Source organism: Grammomys surdaster, unplaced genomic scaffold (assembly GCF_004785775.1).
Source record: "Grammomys surdaster isolate TR1022 unplaced genomic scaffold, NIH_TR_1.0 225, whole genome shotgun sequence".
NCBI classification, from domain to species: Eukaryota; Metazoa; Chordata; class Mammalia; order Rodentia; family Muridae; genus Grammomys; species Grammomys surdaster.
The window spans coordinates 1,238,012-1,262,104 of NW_021604670.1; the positions used below are offsets into that span (position 1 = coordinate 1,238,012).

At 36.9% G+C, this 24,093-nt stretch overlaps 1 protein-coding gene across 2 annotated transcripts in view; it reads right to left on the minus strand.

The window, feature by feature from the left end:
- Nucleotides 1-24,093, minus strand: part of Ift74 (intraflagellar transport 74) — an 85,616-nt gene that overhangs the window by 10,721 nt on the left and 50,802 nt on the right. For both annotated transcript variants that reach the window (XM_028773302.1, XM_028773303.1), the window contains exons 11-16: nucleotides 19,890-20,033; nucleotides 17,576-17,616; nucleotides 16,249-16,328; nucleotides 3,724-3,777; nucleotides 2,759-2,856; nucleotides 1,780-1,906 (exon numbers count right to left, since the gene is read on the minus strand). In XM_028773302.1, the coding sequence (XP_028629135.1) occupies nucleotides 1,780-1,906; nucleotides 2,759-2,856; nucleotides 3,724-3,777; nucleotides 16,249-16,328; nucleotides 17,576-17,616; nucleotides 19,890-20,033 (544 nt within the window). The remainder of the gene's footprint in view (nucleotides 1-1,779; nucleotides 1,907-2,758; nucleotides 2,857-3,723; nucleotides 3,778-16,248; nucleotides 16,329-17,575; nucleotides 17,617-19,889; nucleotides 20,034-24,093) is intronic.

Consider the following 24,093-nt stretch of genomic DNA (forward strand, 5'->3'; position numbering starts at 1 on the left):
TGGATGTAGAACCATAACATAATTCATATACTGACTGTATAACTGCTACAGCAGGATCTGAGACAGTACTGAACTATCAAGTCCATGAATCTGTCTACAATAAAAAGGATGAATAATCAGTTCAGGTCAAAATAAGTTTTACTCTCAGCAACATTTTAGGTTTTGGGAATCCCTATAAAATATCCATGTCTAGGATATCTAAACATTTCAGAGAGAGAGGGAGAGAGGAGGGGGAATGAAGGAGAGAGAGAGAGAGAGAGAGAGAGAGAGAGAGAGAGAGAGAGAGAGAGAGAGAGAACTTCTCAGCCATGCTCCACCTTATTTTTGAGACAGGGTTTATCACCAAATCTGGAGCTCAAAAATTTGGCATGGCTGGCTGGCTTGTCTTTAACTGCCTGTCTGTATGTCTCCAGCAGCTTAGAACTGGGGTTACAAGCATGTCACCATGCCCAGCTTCAGTGTGGGCAGTAGAGATCCAAAGTCCCTTACACTTGCAAGCACTTCACTGACTTAGTCATCTCCCCAGCTTGAATCTTTAAGTAGTTTATGTTAGTAAACATTAAGTTCATCTTCTCTAACCTCACTACCTGCCAGTGTAAATCCAAGTAGACAAAAAAAGCAAATTCAGTCACCTCACATCATAAAAAAAAAAACACGCAGAATCTGTCAGTGCAGAAATCCAAGATTCCCTATAAAGTTTTATAACTTTTTACCTAATCTCAACCTATGTCATTTGACACGTACATCTTTTTGATCACTTGAAATAGGTTTAGTTTAAATTAAAATAATGTACAATGAAAACGTCTACCCTTTTATAGAATACAGACTGACATATCAATTTCTGGGATACATTGGTTAATAAAATTAAAATTCATCTGTCATTCTTCAGTTTTTAAAGTATGACAAGAAAATAATTACAATTAAGCATGTATGCTTAGCTGATGCCATTTTCCTTGGTCAGTCTGCGCTAGTGAGTATGGCTAAAACTATTTTGACATCACTGGCTCTCAGATGCTCTCCTAATTATTAACGTTTGACCCGATCTGTGACCACGATGCCTCTCCACACTCATGTCTATAAAATTATTACTTCACTGCCTTAGAACAGTCCTTCTACCGGGATGAAAGTTCCTTGAGGAAACAGATCTAACTTTTTTTAAAAAGAAAACCTGAATACTGAGAACATCTCTTCCTGACCAAACTCTAGTCAGTCTCTGAACTTTCATTTAAGCCTCACTGTAAGAGCTGACTGCTCAACCTCATAATCACATCGCCTACTAGAAGCCACGGCTGTGGCTACCACCAAGCACTGTGAAAGAACATCACACTACATATATGTCATTACCCTGTAAAAAGATCAAACTTCAAAATCTGAAACTGAATTCCCAGTTCTGCATGTCACCTTGCATCACTGTAAAGTTAGAAAACTACAGACCTGGGAATGCTGGCTGGTAGTATAGCAGCTCGCTAGCACCACACATGCGCACAGATACAAAATGCTGTGTGAAACTTTATGGTCGGGCTGGCCTGCATTCCATAAGTACAGTTAAAGGAATGAGGATATGCCAATGTCGTTTTAGTAAGTTCCTGGGTGATGTCATAGGAAATTCTCAAATTACCAATGATGGGGGGGTAACAGGCACTCATCAATTTGATCCTTCCTTATGAGACTTTCAAAAGAACTCTTTAAAAAAGGAATGAAGATAGTTTTGGAGGCTCCAATTTGTTATTAAAAAAAGAAGAAGAAAACAGAATATAAACTCTTAGCCACTGTTCTTACCTGAGGTCAAATTCCTAGCTGTTGTCTGTGACTTCTGCATTTCAGTTGATTTAAAGCTGAGGTCATCCTGCATCATCTTTAGCTCTTGGTTGGTGATGGAGGATATCTGTTTCATACGATTTATATTCTGTGCTTGCAGAGAAATAAACAAAAGATTTAGCTTTCCTATAAAACCAGCATAAAACACAAAAGATGTGATGTGTTGAATAGTTACTCAATTTTGATGTTTTATAGAATGCAGTAGGATTCAGTCATGTTTTCACTTGCTTTACCAAACTGTAGACAAAATTAGCTGCATAATTTGAGGAACTATGCAGACTTAGAACACTAAAAATACTGAAAGGGGGCATATATTTTCCTTCTTAGCCTAATACATAGTAGAGTCTCAATAAACACTTTCTGAAAACTTAAAATGTTCATTAGGTATATCTATAAGAAAATATTTACCCTATAAATCACAGTGTAAAACATATTAATATCTTCTAAAATAATGTCTAGGTTTTAGAATTTTATTAGTAAATTCAGATAAATTATCAATGGAAAGAAATCTTTTTTTAAAGATTTATTTATTTATTTTATCTATATGAATACACTGCAGCTGTCTTCACACACACCAGAGTGCATTGGATCCCATCACAGATGGTTGCGAGCTACCATGTGGTTGCTGGCAATTGAACTCAGGACCTCTGGAAGAGCAGTCAGTGCTCTTAACCACTGAGCCATCTCTCCAGCTTGGAAGGAAATCTTAAATTTTATTCTAATCACAGCTTCATGTACTGCTTAACACTGATCATGTATATCCTTTCCCACATTATTCTAATTAGTTAAAATTTCCCTATAGAGATAAACATTAGTAGCTTGAAGAAACAAGAAGGGACTTTAAAGAAACAGTTTAAGTAGGCAAATATAGCACTGAGTCTTCCACTTTCTGTATTGCTATTCAGAGAATCAGAATACTGAGACAGCACACAGCACTTACCCGACTGCAATGCTCTAAAAGTGTGATGATGCTGGCTTCTATCTGTGCCTTCCTCTCTAGTTCCTGATTCTTCGTTTCCTCAAAAGTCTCTATAAAAGCTGCCAATTGGAAATATAGTAAGATGGAGTTCTATTGACAGATTTAGTGCTAACTTAGAGTTTTAGGACTTCAGACTATTTTCCAGAAATCCCAAGTAAATATAAAACTTAAACTATTAACCTACTCTACTTTCAAGTACTTAAAATCTGTTATGACTCTGATATAAGTAAACCAGAGAGTTATATAGGCTCAAAAGAAATAACTGATCCCATAAAGATCAGAAAAACTACCTCCTTGACACAGCTAAAATTATTAATACTTACAGATGACCACTGGTTTTATTTCTGAAATTAGTATTACTAAATACTTATCTGAAAATGCCTTTTTATTAAATTAATCAAATAATGGCTTAATCACAAAATAAATTTTATCATTTCTTTAGATTATAAAAGATATTTTAAGGAATTGCCCATTTGTATGATCTGTAACTCATAAATACTTTTGCTCTCACTTGCATTCTTTAATTATTCCTGTGCAACTTCCAAAATTAAAAATAAGTAGATAAATTTTACTATTAGTATGAGAATAGCATCAATATTGCATGCATTCTCTAATGCATTTCCATTATAATTTTCTACCAATTCTTTTTTGGTAGCTCAATAGTGTAGCATATATTTTCTAATTTAAAAATAACACATATGAATAGCAATCTAATTTACATGTTATATATCTCTATAATAGATAATGATTTGATCAACATTGCAAATGGGAGAAAAAAAGAAAATTTTCAGGTTACAGAACCCATTCACTCATAATCAAATTTTTAAAATATCGTTTTTTCTAAGTGGTTCAATGTGGCAAATGTCTTCAATACCTTGTACAAATGAATTGCAATCTAATATTTACTTTATAAGAGTATCACTTACCATCCATATTTTCTTCCCTTTTTTTGAGCTCCTTGTATTTTTGATTCATTTCACCTATAAGAAATGCAAAACAGTAATTTTTAAAACTCCAATCATAATATTCTAATGTAGAAGTATTTTGGGTTCTCTTTTTGCCATTAGTCACTGAATATTTGATGGTGTCTAGTAGAATTTTAGTTTGGAGAAATTGCTTGGATTTATTTTAAAACTCTTTTAAACCACTATTTGTGCCTTTACAATTAGGAAACCATTCTCCTGACTGGAATAAACTTATAAGCTTTCCATTCCAAATCTGAAGCAGTTCAGCCTGTGCATGAGCACTACCGGTGATGGGAAAGAGAAGTTCCCAAGCAAGTCTACCCCATTTTTGAATAATTTGCAGCAAGCATGATAGCAGCATTTCTTACCTCACAAAGCTTAGAATCAATGAACGTAACATGTTATACGTTAAATTCATATCAAAAGGATACTATAGAAATATACAATTAAACTAACTCAAGTAATATGAAAAAAAGTCCCTAATATTAATGCTACATTATAAAGAATCAACAACAGGAGTCACTTATATGTGAAAAAATGTCAAAACATTTTCTAGCAATTAGGATGGAAGTTAGTAAATTTTCACCTCAGGTACCAAGAGCCAGAGAGAGACTGTGATAAGAGAGAAATGGAAACTGAAGATAATTTTCAAGATTTTTAGGCAACTTGAAAAGACAGCCGCATTAACTGTAAAGGGGGACAGGATGCCAGTTGCATACAGAAATGTTGAACATATTGAGTTTAGTGACTATGAAAGTCATATCTAAACAGAAAAAAAATCAAAAGCCAGAAAGGACATCTCTGACATAGCAGCCCCAGGAAGGAACCACTAGTTATGGTGGACTGTGATCACTGTGATCATTTTGCAAACACTGAGCTATGGATGTACAGAACATTCCCAATGTAAGATGTTGCAAGTCCATGTACCTAGGGCATCAAGTAAAGAAAGCATAAATATATGAGCTTGCTTCAACCCAGCTTCTTCAGGCTAATCAATCAGTCCGCTGCTTCCTAGAAAAACTAAGGATGGAAAAAATAGCAAGCTACTACTACGGGGATTCCTAATTAAAGTCTGTATTAAAAAGGACACTGAAGAACACTAGCTAATAGGAGTAGAACTGGAGAAGAACAGCAAACTGTGATACTAAAACTCCAATAATCTGTGTATTTTCCAATATGGTACAGAAAATTTCACAGATCTTGTGCAAAGAGTAGTGGTAGAGTCCTTAAGGAGGGCAGGGAAGCACTGGAATACAGACTTTTGCTTGTGCACATGCATCATGTATAATCTTGAACATTTAGTCATCTTACAAGTATATTTCTCAGTTACGAACAGGTAGTTTGTATGACATATGGCCTCAAATATTCAGATCACATGGTGGTAAAAATAGCAGTAGCAAACTGAAGAACCTCTGAACCTGCTAAGGCCTGGCTTACTAAAAAGGTCATAGTTCCTTGATCTGGCAACTCTTTTTTTTTTTTTTTAATTTATTTTATGTGAGCAGACTGTCACCAGACACACCAGATGAGATCGTTGGATCCTACTACAGATGGTTGTGAGCCACCATGTGGTTGCTGGGAATTAAACTCAGGACCTCTGGAAGAACAGCTAGTGCTCTCTTAACCACTGAGCCATCTCTCCAGCCCTAATCTAGCAACTCTTGAGACTAGTTAAGGCATTAAGAGATTACAAGGAAGGACCGGATTCTAGGGTATGTAAAAACTTACCACCTTATCTTTCTTTCTCTAAACCGAGGGGAATCTCTTATACACGCATTCTGTTTATAGTTCATCTTTTTCTTATCTTGCTCAAGATACTTCAATGAGGCTTTCCTGTCTACTCCAATAAGACTATCCCCATGGAGATTGGGTAGTGAGATACAATTTCTACATACTGCTTGAGGGCATACAGGAAAGGTACAGTCCACTTCCAAGGAAGTCATGACAACTGGTCTTATCAGGTCTACAGTTTACAAGCAAACAAAGATGAAAGCTAGTGTGTGGCTTTCTTTCCTTCTCCTTTTTATTCAGTGTAAGACTTCATCCTATAGAATGTTCCTATCTTTAGTTAATGTGGGTCTTCCTACCTCAATTTAATCCCTCATAGACATGCCCTGAAAGCTTTTTGGATAGTTTTGGATATAGTCAACAGTCAACAGTGTCAGGCCAGTGTGGGCTTGCTAAGAGTGCTTCAAATACTACAATCTCTAAATTGGAAAGTATTAAATTATTGCTCAAAAGGCCTCACTACCTGTAAAGAAAAACAAAACAACTCTGTAGAAGTTTGTTTGAACAAAGCATTTATTTTAGATTCCATCTTAGTAGTGCTTGGCATGTACTAAATACAACATAAGGCCCTCAATTATTTTCCAAAGCAGTGGTTATCAAACATTAGAACGAATTTTGGCATTATCACAAAACACTGAGCGCCATCATGGTTTCAAACTGAAGTCTCAGGTAGTACCTCAGAATATGTATTCCTAGCCAGTTTCAAGTGTGTTGAGATATCACAACTCTTAATTTTTTTGAAAAACAGTCTTGCTAGGCCAATATCCACATTAAACAATGAGTTGCTCTTCCTTGATATATATTGTATCCATAGGCTAGTAATGCTAAGTGCCATTTGAACAAATACTGAGAGGAAAGAAAATGCTTTCTAAAGATATGATTGTGGAAGTAACCAGACAAAATGCTGAAGTTTCAACTTATAAGGTAACTGAATTCATGATAACAATGTTAACAACTGATGTGAGAAATTTTGTATTATTACTCTCATTCTCTCTCTCCCTTTCCTCTTTCTCTCATATATACACACACACACACATACACAAAGAAAGAGGAAGAGAGAGAGAGAGAGAGAGAGAAAGAGAGAGAGAGAGAGAGAGAGAGAGAGAGAGAGAGAGAGAGAAAATCAGTTCTTAGCACAAAAATCCTAAGTATTAAGCACTCATGTTACCCACCCCACTGCCACTCACCTTTTAAATAAAGTTTTGCTTTTGTAACTCAAAATGCCCTGGAATTGGCCTCGTGCGGTATATACAAATTAATAATTAATAATATATCTTAGTTTTTGTTATATACCCATCCATTGGCAGTTCCATGGCTGGTCTAGAACTCACAATCTTTCTGCCTCAGTCTTCTGAGTGCTGACATATATACATGTATTCCCATGAACAACTCTTACTTCCTTTTTAAGGTGAGGAAAGTGGGCTAGTGAGATGGCTATAAGGTTTTATAAAAGCATTTGTCCTGCAAGCCTGAGTTAAAACCCTAAAACTCATGATAGAAGAAAATCAACTTCTGTGAGTTGTTCTCTGATCTCCATACCTTCATATACACACCCCATAGCTTGTACACACCTGCATTTACAAATGCACCTCTCTCTCTCTCTCTCTCTCTCTCTCTCTCTCTCTCTCTCTCTCTCTCTCTCTCCCCCCCTCCCCCCCCCTCCCTCCCCCCCTACCTACCCCCATAAACACACACACGCGCACACACACACACACACACACAGACCAGTGACCGTGATGTAAAATGAGTAAATTAATGGGATTTTTTTAATCTTTAAAATGAAGACAATGAGGTTGGATTGGGTGCAGCTAAAGAGCGTGTCCAAGATCAGTTAAAGTAGCGCTGTGTGGACTCAAGTAATGTTTAGTTGCAGGATAAAAATATTTTGCCATAATTTTTTTTATTTTAACTGTATACCACTACTAAGAGAAGACTCCTAAAGCAACCCTTATGAATTATCTATATAAGAAATATCTTTTCATAGGAAGACCAACAGAGCAACTAACCTGGATTCTTAGGGGCTCTCAGAGACTGAATCACCAACCAAACAGCATAATGTGCTATTCCCAGATGTGTAGCTTTGTCTTCATGTAGGTTCTAAACAACCGAAATAAGGGCTATCCCTAAAACTGTTGCCTGTTCATGGACTATGTTCTTCTAGCTGGGCTGCCTTGTCTGGTCTTAGTGGGAGAGGATGTGCCTAGCCCTGAAGAGACTTGATGTGCCAGGGTGGTGGGGATACCCAGATGGAGCTTCTGCCCTCTCAGGGGAGAAGGAGGTATGGAAGGGTGGATTGTAGAAGGCAGAACAGGGAGGGAGCAGTGATCTGGATGTAATGTGAATAAGTAAGCTTTTTAAAAATGAAAAAGAAAAAAGAAATGTCTTATGTAAGTTACAGAGACATTGCTACACAAAAAAGACTGTATACTACAGGCAAAGTAAGTATATTTTGATTATTCAAAGTACATATAAATTACAGAATAAATTATAAGTAATTATCTCATGTTAGGCCAATGATTCGGAGGCCCTACATACTTTATGTGCACATCTGTTATATCCACCATCCTGTCATTATCAGATATTTATGTCTATGGTAGATTAATAATCAGATACTATTTATCGTGCTGTCTAACCCAAATCTGGGGTAATACTGGATTCTACAAATGAAGGCATTATTTTTAGTAACTATCCTCAAACATTCATCTTGGGAAAGTACATGAATGCTACTGTACTTTGTTAACTGTATGTTAATCCTAGCCTACAAAAATAGATTCTCGGAGAATTAGCCCCACCTTATGGACATTGGTAAAACTGCATATTTGGGCCTTTGTCCACAGGCAAAAGAGTTTGGAATTGTCATGGAGTGGCTATATTACTTTAACTAACAAAAACTAGGACATTTACATAGCTTGCATTGGTGAGAAACAGTATCTACATACTACTTCCAGCCGTAGGAAATGGCTCAATCTTTGTGAGAAATTAACAAAATTAAAAGAAATAACTCTAATTTATTCTGGTTAAAACTTCAGTTGTAGAAATTTATTCTGTATAATACACATGAATGTACACAAATACCTATGAAGTCACTATTTAGTCTGTTTGTTTGTTTGTTTTGTGCTAGGGTCTGACTATGTAGCTCTGGTTGTCCACAAGCTCACTACTGTAGACCCGGCTGGCCTTAAACTTGAACTCACTTGCCTCTGCTTCCCAAATGCTTAGATTGAGGGCATATGCCATCATGCATGGCCTTGTATCACTGTTTTTGATAAAAAAAATAATTAAAAATAGCTTTACTGTTAATGTTGAGATATTGTACAGTATATTGTATATATAGTATAGTATATATAGTATAGTATATATTGTATTCTATAGTACAACCACAACTGTGGTAGCAGCTAATGGTTGTTACAGTGCTTAATATGCACTGGGCACCATTCTTCAGCCTTCGGCTTCTAATGGTAAATGAAATATACGTACTCATATATACTTATTATAGTTTTCTGGTTTGAGTACGAAGTATCCTGATAAACTCATGTTTAGATATTTGGTCCCCAGCTAGTAACACTGGGGATTTGTAGAACCTTTGGGAAAGATGTGCCAGAAGAAATAAGTGCACCAGAAGCAGGCTTTAAGGTTTTATAGCCTGGTCCTAGTTCAACATGGCTCTCAACTTCCTGTGTGTAGATGAAATGTGATTTCTCTGCTACCTGACTGCTAGACTAGCCCCAGGCCATGCTCCTACTACCATAATAGACTACTTCACTTCTCAAACTGTGAACCAAAATCAATGCTTTCTTCCTTAAATTGCTTTTCTTGGGATATTTTATTGCAGCAACAGAAAGGAAACTAATACAACAGTTAGATGAAAATATTCAAGTTGAAAAGAACTATATAGTTTTACTTCAGTTAAAAATGTTTGTAGAGGCTAGAGAGATGGCTCAGCGGTTAAGAGCACTGACTGCTCTCCCAGAGGTCCTGAGTTCAATTCCCAGTCAACCACATGGTGGCTCACAACCATCTGTAAAGGGATCTGATGCCTTCTTCTGGTATGTCTGAAGACAGGTACAATGTACACATATAAATAAAACATAAATCTTAAAAAATAAAAATAAAATATTTGTAAACTTGGAATAAATCTAATTTTAAAGACTAAAATGAACAATGATTAACTCAGAAGACTTAGATGAGTTTGAAGAGACTTTTTATTACATATGCTTTTTCTTTTTTTCTTTTTTTTTTTTTTACTTTTTGAAGAGTTTATTTGGGGCTTATAGTTTCAGAGGCTTAGAGTCTATGACCATCATGAAGGGGGGGGGAGACATGGCAGCAGGTAGTATGGCACTGGAGCAGTAACTGAGTGCTTACATCTTGAGCCACAAGCTCAAGCTGAGTGAGCTAACTGGGAATGGTATGGGCTTTTAAAACCACCCTCAGTGACACACATCCTCCAATAAGGCCACACCTCCTAATCCTTCCCAAATAGCTCTTCCAACTGGGACTACCTCCTGTCTATGGAGACCATTCTCTTTTAAGTCACCACATCTGGACAAGTAGGCTGTTTTCCAAGCTCATTTCCACCTCTGCATAGGTTTTGATTCCCCAGCCATCCTATTCTGTCTTCTTTCTTTTCAATTTGCACCTAGTTAAAAGGAGTTTCTGGCTTCTACTAACTACGTTGCAATGAAGATTTCTGAGCAGGTCTTTGTGGGAGCCCTCTGAGTTAATACACACTGACATAGAATTGTCTGGTTCAAGCGTTTTCATTGTTTGAATTCATTACATCAAATATATATATCAGATAGATTTATCAGGGTTCCGCTAATTGCTCAGGTTCCCCTGACTCCTGGCCTCAAGCTATCCTCCAGCCTAGCTTCTTCCAACCTAGCCTTCTGAGAAGCTGAGACTACAGGGGTGTGTCATCACATGCAGGTTGGGCACTCAGGTTTGTTTGTGACAGGGTTTCACTTTGTAGCCCAATCCTGTCCTTTGAATTTGAAATCTTGATTACCCCTAACATCTGGCAGAATTACAGGCATTTGCTACCACATTATAGTAAACAATAATAATATTTAAGAACAGAAAAAGGTGACTGAGGCCAACTGAAAAGTCAATAAAAGTGTGTAAGAATGTGTTTGCAATAAAACACACAAACGTACATCTACAAAAAAAAACACTTTAAAAACAGTAAAATAAAGGACACACAAGGTGACTGAACTCTTAAAAGATTCTAGGTCAGTTTTATAACTAGTGACTTCCTAGTAAAGATGATATAGCTTGAACATACACTTCTTTCTTGGAACTCACTATATAAATCAGGCTGGCTTCCAGCTCTCAGAGACCTGCCTGCCTCTGCTTCCTGAGTGCCGGGACTAAAGGTGTGCACCACTATGGCCAGCTGAACACCCACTTCTAATACTCACTCTTGTCCAAGTCCTCTTAAAACCACAATACAAAGTTGCCTTTTTTGTTTGGTTGCTTGCTTGCGTTTTAAAGTATAAACTCCCAAGAATAGGGAATAGGAAAAAAGACAGTAGAAATAAAAATTTGAAAATTTTGGGAAACAGAAACAGATGATTAATTGATAACTAATTTATCAGAACTATGAAAGATTCAGCCTAAGCTAGCAATGATTAAAGCTCAAAACCACATGATTTCAAAAGACCCAATAATTCTATACAGAGAGGTAATTACTTGTCTTCAACATCTTTTCCACAAAAAGTTTGGACATGCATTATATGGTAACACTGTTATTATCAGAATTTATTTAATGTAAATGAGTAAAGATAAAAATAAAGGTCTGGTTCAGGTTAAATGGACCAAAAAATGTTACTAAGAGGGACTAAACCATGAGATATAAACTCTCATGTATTAATTTATAATTTTCTAGCAATTGTTTTCCCCAGAGCATGTGGCATTCATACTCGAGGCTCTGACTAGAGAAAGACTAAGAAATATAAACCTTGAGACAAAAGACTCTATTAATAACCTATTTTGCCTATTTTATTATAGTCTTACTTACTGAGTCTTACTCAAGACAACAATGCTTTTTCCACAGTTCATTTGTTCACACAAAAGTAACACTTTAAAAAGTAATCATTTGGTTCATACCTATGAGACTGAGTTGCCAACATTACTGAGATTTTGAGTGCAGTGTGGGCTATGTAGCAAGCACTTGATTAAAAATTAAAGAGTAAAAAACAAAAAAACAAAAAAAAACAAAAGAAAAATTAAAAAGTAGCAATTAAAGATGTTTTTACTTGGTGAAGCTGTTCTAATCTTGAAAAGGTTTGAAGGGCCACACTTTCCTAGCCCTAAACTTATGTTATTCTAGAGACAAGGCAAGTTTTCAAATCTTTCTGCTCTGCTTTTTGCTCACAGTTCTTACTGTCAACTTGGCAAAAGCAGCTAGCATAACCTGCACAATTGCCTGTATCCTGAGTTCTCCTGAAACTTCCTCTTACTAATTAACTAGTCAGTCCTTTAACATTCAGTATTACACAGAATCTCAGAACACAAAACACAGACAAGTTCATTGCCAGAATATAATATGCCTGATCTAATTCTTGTTCCCATTTAAAACATTGTGAGCTCAGTCTTTACTATTCACAATCCTATTGGCATCCTGCTCTTCTTATCTCCTACCACAACTATTGTTCCTGGAATGCTTTGGACCATTTCTTCAAACTTGTCTAAATCCCTCCTATAAATCAGTTCTAAAGGCTTAAAGATCAAATTCTAAGTTTAGTCACAGCCACAATATACTTCTATGATATACATTTTCTTTAGGGGTTAATGGAGTAAAAAAGGAACTTTAGACACTGTTGTTTCAGGCTGTCCTTGAACTCAGTATGTTGCCCAAATTATCCTTGAACTTGCAGCAATCCTCCTTCCTTAACCTCCTGGGAACAGGGATTATCAATTTGTATCAACATACCCAGCTTGGTATCAATTGTCTATGCTAGTTTTGTTTTGCTTTGCTTTACTTTACTTTCAGCATCAATTTAAGAAAGAAAAGATTTGTTTTGACTCATTTTTAGTAGTTTCCATCCGTCATGGCAAAGAGTGTGGAGAGCAGAACAGCTCATGTCATGGAAGCCACAAAGCAGAGAGAGAAAATGTCTACACTACTTGGGTTCCCGGCCTATGGAAAGTTGTTATCCACATTTCAGTTGACCTTATCCCCTAAAGTAGTCATCACAAAAAGCAATCTCATATATATGCTATTATGTGCTTTGTAAATCGGGTTGACAATCAAATTAACAATCCCAGGTAAAGATGCAGATATAGACAAAAATATGTACCACTTTATTAGAAAACATGAATTCAAGGTAGGGATCCTCTGGAAAGTAATAAAATCTTTGTAGTCAAGCTTTCTGGAGAGTGCACACCTATATCCTAAAATGAGTGGACCCCAAGAACAGATTGGAGCTCAATTTTACCTTTAGTTCATTAAACAGTTCCTTCTTTCTTAAACTATGGATAGTTTATGGTATCCAACAAGCATTTACTTCTCAGATACAGTGTTGAAGAACTAGATTACTAAAGTGAGTTAAGGAGTAGTCCCTGCCCTTGAGGGCTTACAGTCTAAGAAGGAAGACAAATAAATTAAGTAGCCAACATGGAAGACAATTACTCATCTAAGCCTAGAAAATAGTTAGGGAAGGAAGTTCAGAGTTATGTTGAGTAAGAGAATGCCAAGTTAAATCTTAAGGGCTAAGAATTTAATCAGATGAACAGAAGAACAACAGATACTCAGTTTAATAGAAGACAACAAAAGCAAAAGGTTAGTGGATAAAATAGTTGAGTGAATGGTAATAAGGAGAAATGTAAGGTAGAGAAGTAGACTGTTATAATTACTACAGAGCTGGGTATGATGGTTCATATCTGTAATCCCAGCTTTTGGAGGATGAGGCATGAGGATTGCTGTGAATTTGAAGCTAGCCTGGGCTATACAATAAGTTCTTGGCAAGCGTGAGCTACACCGTAAGACCTGGTTTAAATGGGAGGCAGGGCCCAGAGGTGACTATGGGATGAAATGAAGGCTGATAGAGTCAGACTACAGAACTAATATGATATATAAAACTTGTTATCTTGTGCATCATGGTGAAACATATTTAGGCAGGATAAGGACACCAGGTCTATTTTACACAAATCACTTTTACAGCATTATACTGGAAAGAAAACCTAGACAGGGCAAAAATGGAGGCGGGATAACCAGTTAGGAGGCTACTGCAATAGTTCAGGCAGAAAGTAATGAGGTCCTGAACTAACAAGTAACCTTCTAACAAGTTACCGTCTACACAACCCACTGTGTTGTCGCAGTAATTAGGATGATCACAGCAGAGCAGCGGCAACAATAATCACTGATGCATTAATACACTTACCTGTGATTATATACATACACATCTATGCTTATATATTTATAAATGCTTATACGTCCTATTATCACTATTACACAATTATGGATTAGCTTATTCTACATTAATAAAAAAACAAATATTTAAAACAGAAAAGAAAACAGAAGCAAACAAACAAAGCATTCTGAATTCTATTTCTCTTAGAAGTTCAATTGATAATAAATTTTACCTCCCAAATGTATCATTTTAGGAGAATGAACGAAACACTATACATTATAATTTAAGAAAAAATTTATTTAGGATGCAATCTGTAAAATTTATAAAATAAAAACATCAGGTTTCTCAAAATAGATCTACATATGTGAAAAGCAACAGTGAGAAAATAACACAGGCAAAAGACATGAAATTCCATAAGCTAAGAATCAATTGAGGAGCCGGGCAGTGGTGGCGCACCCCTTTAATCCCAGCACTTGGGAGGCAGAGGCAGGCGGATTTCTGAGTTCGAGGCCACCCTGATCTACAGAGTGAGTTCCAGGACAGCCAGGGCTATACAGAGAAACCCTGTCTCGAAAAACAAAAAAACAAAACAAAACAAAAAAAAGAATCAATTGACGAGATCACTGTACATTAATATAAATATACTCTTTTTCCCTCTTAGATCTTCCATCACAGAGTTTCTGTTATGTATCCCTGACTGATCTGGAGCTCACTATATAATCCGGGGGGGAAGGGGGGTTTAAACTCATCGGGACACTCCTGCTTCTGTCTTCAGTGCTGGACTTAAGATGTGTGCTACCATGCCCAGCAACAATGTGGCACATGCTTGAGGACTGAGTTGCTCTCAATGAACAGCATGTAAAGTAATGCATATGCTAATTTGACTGAGCCATTCAAATATATACACATTTCAGAACATGCTATAAGCAATACGTGTATATATAATCTTGTCAATGAAAACAAACAAGTAAATATATTTTAAAATTAATATGACCTTAGTATTAATTTATCATAAGCCTACCATTGTCATAAATGCCATTTAATACATAAACCTTAGTGAGACGTTACCATGATGACATTCTCATTTCCCAAAGCAGAAAACTAAAGCATAGTCAAGCTTACTTACCTCATGTTTTCCTGCCTTTAGAAGTCTTAATAAAGCCATTAGTAACCACATGAAGATATAACTTTATGTTTCTAGAACATACTTTAGTTTCACAAATGAAATGCTTTGAATCAAGCATTATGCTTAGGCAGTAGAACTAAGACTTTATCATCAGAAAACCTCCGTTCAAGTCTAGTTTTTACTTTTTTGGAGAATTTAGCAAATTACTAATATCTCTGAGCTTTCACAGTTATAAAATGGATTATCTAGTATTCAAAGATTTCTTATAGAGTGCTCTATCCAGGTAAGTAATGAATCAACAAAACTATTATTTAAATGATAACAAAAAGGCATAAATACTATCTTTAAAATCAAAGTAAAGAGCTGGAGAGATGGCTGCTCTTCCAGAGGACAGGGGTTCAATTTCCAGCACCCATATGGCAGCTCACAACTGACTATAGCTCCAGTTCCAGGGGATCCAATCTATCTATAGATAGATAGATAGATAGATAGATAGATAGATATAAAACTCCAATGCACATAAAATAAAAAATAAAAATGTTTAAAAGATTTGTTCAATAAATAAATATATAAAAATCAAAGTAAAAACAAAGTTTAATGATACTCTTTTCCCTACTGTGAATGTCTATTATCGTCCATTGGTAAATTATCCTGAAGTTCCTCCACTGACTGATAACATATAGTTGATCCTGGTTAGTCCATGAACAAATTATTAGTTTGAAGTTAAGTCATGAACTCGTTAAACAGAGAGCCTGTACCAAGAGTAATCTGGTTGGGAATTATGATGCCCACACATCTCCCATACACAAAGGATTCCTACCAGAAAGACCTTTGGCTGGGGAAACATGAGACAACAGTGCTTGCTCCCTCATAACTAGCCCAAGCAAGAAACCAAGGCTCTCTGGGCTGCTTGTGGTATTCATTACCTGACATTTCTTCTATTAGGGGAAAAAAAAAAAAAGCATACTTTGAAAAACTAGGTACTTATCTTACACAGTCACTAGGTTACTTAAAGTTTTAATCAAGTAATTATTTTTACACTATTTATAATACTTGGTATATATAGTTCAGCTAACTAAAGTTAATAGTATCATTGAGTATTATATTTATTTAAATAATAAATCCTAAAAAGTCCCTAAGATCACAATTAATATGCATATATTCAGGTATATATTAATTTCATTTTAAAAAAACACAAAAATATACCACAAACATTACCTTGGTGTTCCTCTAAATCCATGTCAAGTTGTCTAATTTCTTCACTAAACTGATTTATTTTTTCCTTTATATCTGTTAACCTGTTAAAAATATTGAACTTTAGAAGCAACACAAGGAAAAAAATCATAATAAGTATCATCATATTGAAAACTTTTCTACTACCAGAACATCATTAAAAGATTAAAATATATCTAATATAATGTGAGTAATTTTGTAAGTCATGTATCTGGTGAGCAAACTCTATACTGAATATATAGTTCATTTTATTCAATTCCACCAATAATAAATTTATGAGAACATGCAAAGGACATTAATAAACACTTCTTCAAAGATGATATACACATGGCCAACAGCATGTGAAAAGAAATTCAACACCATAAACTATCAAGGAATTGCTAATGAAAGCCAAGGAAAAAACTATTTCACATTCATTGACATGGCTGTAATGAAATCATAGACAATAACAGTTGTTTTAAAAAGACAAATGATGGTAAGTGACCAAGATTATAAAAGCCTAGACTCTCATACACTGCAGGTAGAAACACAAAATGTCTATTTGCATAGAAAATACAATGCCTATCATACAGCCACTTGATCTAGACTGGACTCCAAATTTAAAATGTAAAATATAAAGTGACCACATAAGCCAGCAATTCCATTCCTGAATATTTATGGAGGAGAAGTAGAAATAAATGCCCATACAGAAACCAGCTTACAGATGTTCATGTCAATATGACTCCTAATAGCTACAAAACCAACAAGCAAAGCCTATCAAGTGATGAATAAATAAAAAACATACAATGGAATATTAGCTGAAATTAAAAATAAATGAGATATTGGTTATATACTACAACAAAAATAAGCCTTGAAAATGTTAGGCTAAATGAAAGTATGTTGCCACATGGGACCAAAATCTGTTTGACTCCATGTATGAAATGCCCAGAATAGGCAAATAGGTAACAGTGAATAGATTTCCAGTCTTAAAGTGAAGGAAGGGGTAAGTAAGGAAAACAATGGCTACAAGCTGTGGGATTTGGTTAGAGTCACTGAACTGGGGGCACTGGTTGTCTAACTGTAAATCTAATGAAAAGCTCTGAATAGTATGCTTTAAATATATAATATATATAAGCCATCTCTCTGTAAAGCTGTTTTTAAAAAGAAATTATGCTAGGCAATGACAAAGAATGAAAACCTGGAGACTGAAAGCTCAATAAATATTAACAAGTGGGCTACTTGAAAACGCCTATAAAAGCAGGTACTCTTATAACTTTAGGCTAGAATCTGAAAGAACAACAGATATAAAATGTCTTGGCTCCAGTGTACTTACTGTCTCTCCATGCTGGCTATTTCCTGATTATCTTCTTTAACCTATATAGGCATAGAAAGAAAATAGCATTTAAAGAATAACTCATCTGAATAGACTATCTGAAAGGGAGCTTCACTAAGAAACTATTCACAGATTCCTTCCGTCTTTCCTCAAATATATTTTTACTTACTATCCTGGCCAGTTTTATGACTGCTCCGTACAAACTAAGAGTCATCTAAGAGGAAATGTAAATTGGGAAAATGCCTTCTCAAAATCAGGCTATACAGTCAGCTGTGGTTGCATAAACCTTTAATCCCAGAATTCAGGAGGCAGAGGCAGGTGAGTATCTGCGAGTGTGAAACCAACCTGGTCTATACAGTGAGTTCCAGAACATCCAGGGCTAAAGAAACACCCTGTCTCTAAACAAATGAACAAATAAATAAATGAGCAAATAAATAACTAAAAAACAAATCAGGCTATAGACAAGCGTGTAAGGCATTCCTTTAAAATTGGAGATTGAAGTAGAAAGACTCAGCCTATTATGGATGAGAACATCCATGGGCTGGTGGTTCTAGGCCCCATAAGAACACAGGCTGAGCAAGCCACAGGGAGGAAGCCAGTAAGCAGAATTGCTCATGGTCTCTGTATCAGCTCTTGTCCTTAGATTGTTTGCTGTTTTGTACTTGGCCTAGCTGTTTTTGATGATGAATTATGATATGGAAATCTAAGTGAAATAAACCTTTTCTCCCAAGTTACTTTTGGTCATGGTGTTTCATCATAGCAATATAAACTCTAACTAGGACACTTATCAGGTTAACATATCTTCTAACATGAGTCAGTTAATTAATAGGAGATATCTTGGATTTCTAAGGCTCCCCTGAATCCAAGGATCTAGCTACCAGATTTTGGAAGCCTCAATACAATTAAATTTCAGAAAAATAATGAATAATTTTTAGGGTACATTTATACCATGCCATGTAGTATTTTGAATATGCATAATTCCATATTCTATGGAAGACATATATCTATAATACATACATACATATATATATATATATATATATATATATATATATATATATACACATTTATTAATCCTAGATTGAATATTTTTAAGATAAGATCTCTATATAAAGCCCTAGTTGTCCTAGAACTCACTATGTAGACCAGGCTGGCCTCAAAACTCACAGAGATTATCTACCTGCTTCTGCCTCCCAGCTGTGTGCTAGCAAGCCCTAAACTCATATTTAACTAGCAATCTCTAAAGCATTCTCTCTTTTCCTGCCCCTAATCTTTTCTTTGTAAGGAATGGCTGAAGTTTTAGAATATTTTTTAATTATAATATATTTTAATTTATATACTGTACGTGGGAGGGTTCACTATAGTGCAAGTGTAGAAGTCAGAGATCAACTTTCAGAAACTAGTTTTCCTTCTACCGTGTAGGTTCATAGGTTTACTCTCAGGCTACCATGCTTAGCAGCAAATATCTTTACCTGAGGAAACATTCTAGAAAGGTTGATTCTAACAATCTCTTAATTTGATCCATAAGGTTTCAAAAACCCACTAGGCATACACACAGACTCATGCACATGCACACACACCCGAAAACATAAAAGACCTCAAAGGAGTTCTAGGAGACATCTCTACCCATACGAAGATATTGTTCTCCCAAGTGTCTTGGACTTTGTACACCTCAGCATAAATTAGTTCACTGTAACTTAGAGCTAAACTAAAGCAGCCTAGACGTAGTAGAAAAGCTATGGAATACCTGGCACGTGATTGTGTCATATATAATTTCATATGACATTTAAATTCCATTCTCTTCATGAGGCACTAATACTAACTACCAAAGTCACTAGACTTGGGACACTACTTTTTTTGTAGAAACAATCTAAATAATGGAATTTATTTTCAGTAAGATTATCTAACTAGTTAAATCACCAATAAAGGAATATTCATGAAATAAAGACTAAAGTACACACCAAAAAATACAAAATGAAGATTTACTCCAAAACTAAGTTGTTTAAGAAAGTAAGATTTTTTTTTTGGTTCATATTTCATATTGAAGTAAAGCTAACTATTATTTTTTATAATAGTTACATTGATTTTCTGCTTAATTCATATAGCTCTTAAACAAATAAATGACCAGGCAGTGGTGGCATGCATCATTAATACCAACACTCGGGAGGTAGAGGCAAACAGATCTCTCGGAGGAGGCAAGCCTAGTCTATGGAGCATATTCCAGGGCAACCAGGGCCACACAGAGAAACATTGTCTCAAAAAACCAAACCAAACAAACAAAACAAAAAACAAACAATGAATGTTCTTCCCCTACCTGCTTAAGCAATCTCTCCCTTTCCTCCATTGGCGATCCCATGCTTTTGTCTTCTGCAATCATTTGATCTCGATGGGACTCTAACTCATAAAGTTTCTCATAGAGCAATACAGCCTCTTGTTTTACCTGGGAGTGTGCTATTTCCTAAGAACAAGAAGGAAAACTTTAGTTGGTCTCCTGGAAAGACAGAAATTTAAGATAAAGACATGACACTCTCTCATCAACATGATGGTGTCCTTAGACATATGCTAGAGCCCACACTGAGAATGTAAACTGATTGCACAGACAACAACAGCAGTGAAGAAGCTGCCTTAAGAAATACCAGTACTCTGGAGACCATTCCACCTGGGTATCCATCCCATGTGCAGACACCAAAGGTAGATGCTGATGTGGAAGTCAGGAAGTACATGCTGACAAAAGCCTGATATAGATGTCTCCTTAGAGGTCTGCAAGAGTCTGACATATTCAGAGGCAGATGCTCACAGCTAGCCATTGAACTGATCATGGGGTTCCCAATGGAGAAGTTAGAGTGAAGACTGTTGGAGCTGAAAAGGTTTGTGGGCCCCATGAGGAGAGCAACAATACCAACCAACCAGAGCTCCCAGGGTCTAAACCACCAACCTGGGAGCACTTAGGGAGGGATCCATGGCTTCAGCTATATATGTAAGGGTGGAGGGCCCTGTCAGGCATAGGTAGGAGAAGAGATCCTTGGTCTCATGAAGGCTGAACGCCCCAGTGGGTGGGAATTTGAGGGTGGGGAGGTGGGAGTGGGCGGGTAGGTAGGGGTACATCTGCAGAGAAGCAGGAGGAGGGGTGATGGGATAGGGGGTTCCTGGGTGGGGGGGAATGGGGTAAGGGAATAACATATGAAATATAAATAAAACATCCAATAAAAAAATTTATAAATATATAATGTAGGAAGAGCTAAGATGGGAGGAGTTAGGAGAGGAAGAAGAGGAGTAAGGAGGAGAAGAGGAAAAGGAAAAGGAGGAGCTGGGAGAACAGGACCTTGAGGAGATGGAGGCAGATGTTCACGTGTCTGTAGCAGTCAAAAGTAGTCGGTATATCTAGGTTGGGTATTGGGTTACTCTTCTGATTGTATGGGTATCTTGTTACTGATCATTACCAAATATATAAGCCTTTGATTAATCTAAAAAAAAAAAAAAGAAAAAGAAATACCAGTACTGCCGGGCAGTGGTGGCGCGCGCATTTAATCCCAGCACTTGGGAGGCAGAGATAGGCAGATTTCTGAGTTCGAGGCCAGCCTGGTCTACAGAGTGAGTTCCAGGACAGCCAGGGCTATACAGAGAAACCCTGTCTCGAAAAACAAAAAACAACAAAAAAAGAAATACCAGTACTGGTGACTAGGAAGAAGCCAGAACGTTGCAGAGCATCACAGGAAACATACTCTGCTAAAACACACCTTGTAGATGTCCAACCTCCACAACCACAAAAAATTAAATGTTTACTGCTTTAATGACCTGGGTTGTGACCCTGTTACAGGAACTGGGAAACTAATACAGGTCGAACAGTTGCTGTGTACTTAGCACAGTTCCATGTTCACAAAACTAATCTCTAAAATAAAACAGATGTGATAAAATTCTTTTAGATTCAAGATCTGTAAGTTTTTGCTAGCCACACCTCTGCCTGGATCCCTGAAGGCCTGCTGCTGCCAGGGACAACCAGGTGAGTTCCTCAGGCCCCACACCACCTCTTCTGGTCCGCACCTTTAACGAAAATACCAAATACCTGCAGGCATCAGCAGCTACCAGGTGAGAACCCTACCCTAATTTCCTGGCCTTTCTGGGCAAACTCAGCAGCACCAAGCTCCGCCCTGCCACCTATGCACTCCATTTCCTGAGCCACAACTCATCTACATCCCTGGAAGCCTGCCCCCACCTGGGACAGCAAGCAGCCTGAAGCCATCAGGGTCTACCAGCTCTGCCTGCATTCCTGGAAGCCTGCAGCCACCAAAAACAACCAGCTTTACCTACAATTTGAGAGACCTGCTGACATCAGGGACTACTAGCTGTATCTGCAGCCCCAGAGACCTACTCCCATCGAGAATACCAGGCCTGTCAACACTATGAACAATCAAATAGCTAAAGGTGAGCATAAGAATACAATCAACAAAAGCCAGAGCGATATACCACCACCAGAACCCAGCTCTCCTATGAAAGCAAGACCTGAATATCCTAACACACCTAAATCACAATAAGATGACCTTAAATCTAATCTTATGAAGATGATAGAGACCTTTACAGAGGAAATGAATGAATCCCTTAAAGAAATACAGGAAAATACAATCAAACAGGTAGAGGCCCTTAAAAAAGATACAAATAAATATAAAGGATTACAAGACAAAATAACCAAAGAGGTAAAAGAAATGAATAAAGCTGTTCAAGACCTAAACATGTAAATAGAAGCAGTAAAGAAAACACAATCTGAGACAATCCTGGAGATGGAAAACCGAGGAAAGGGAACAGAACCTACAGACACAAGCATGACCAACAGAATACAACAGATGGAAAGGAGAATCTCAGGCATACTCAGCGAACAGTTTAAAACCCAAAACAGCCTGATCAGATGTCTTACAGTCTCTAGAAGATCACATATGCCAGCCCAGACTTCTATACCCAGGAGCAAAACTTTCAATCACCACAGATGGAGAAAACAAAATATTCCATGAAAAAATGAATTTAAACAATATCCTTCCATTAATTCAGTCCTACAGAGGATGCAAAAAGAAAAATTCCAATACAAGAAGGAAAATTCCAACACAAGGAGGGTAACCACACCCAAGAAAACACAAGAAAAAGTTAATCCCATACCAGCAAAACTAAAAGAGAAACATACATACATACACATACAGTACCACACCAACATCAAAATAAGAAAATAACTGTCAATGGCCGTTGATATCTCTTAACATCAGTTCCCCAATAAAAACACACAGGCTAACAGAGTGGATGCATAAATAAGATCCATCGTTCTACTGCATACAAGAAACACCTCAAGCCGGGCGGTGGTGGCGCACGCTTTTAATCCCAGCACTTGGGAGGCAGAGGCAGGCAGATTTCTGAGTTTGAAGCCAGCCTGGTCTACAGAACTACACAGAGAAACCCTGTCTCAGAGGAAAAAAAAAAAAAAAAAAAAAAAAAAAAGAAACATCTCAACAGCAAAGATAGTTGTTACCTCAGAGTAAAGGGCTGGAAAAAGGTTTTCCAAGCAAACGGACCCAAGAAACAAGCCATTATAATATCTAATAAAATAAAATAGACTATCAACCAAAAGTAATCAAAAGACATATGGAAGGACACTTCTCACTCATCAAAAGAAAAATCCAACAAGATGATGTCTTAATTCTGAACATCTATGCCCCAAATGCAAAGGCACCGACATTTGTAAAAGAAACATTGATAAAGCTTAAATCACATATCAAACCCCACACATTAATAGTGGGAGATGTCAGCACCCCATTCCCACCAACTAACAGGTCATTGAGGCAGAAACTAAACAGAGAAATAATGAAAGTAACAGACAATATGAGTCAAATAGACCTAACAGACATCTGTAGAACATTTCACCCAAACACAAAAGATTATACTTTCTTCTCAGCACCTCATGGAACCTTCTCCAAAATTGATCATATACTTGGTCACAAAGCAAGCCTCAACAAATACAAGAAGACTGAAATAACTCCTTGTATCCAATCACACCACCATTGATTAAAGCTGGATTTCAACAACAGAAAAAAAGAGAAGCCTACATAAACATGTAAACTGAACAACTCCCTACTCAATGATCAATGTGGCAGGGGAGAAATAAAGAAATTAAAGACATTTTAGAATTCAATGAAAATGAAGGTGCAACATATATAAACTTAAGGACACAATGAAAGCAGCGCTAAGAGGAAAGTAAACAGCATCAAGTGCTTTCATAAAGGAATTAGAGTTCGTACACTAAGGATTTAAAAGTACACCTGAAAGCTAGAAGAAGGAGAAGGAGGGGGAGGGGGAGGGGGGGGGGAGGGGAGGGGAGAGGGGGAGGGGGAGAGGGGGAGAAGAGGAGAGGGAGCGGGAGAAGGAGAAGGGGAAGGAGAAGAGGAAGAAGAAGAGGAGGAAGAGGAGGGGGAGGGAGAGGGGAGAGGGAAAAGGAGAAGAAGAAGAAGAAGAAGAAGAAGAAGAAGAAGAAGAAGAAGAAG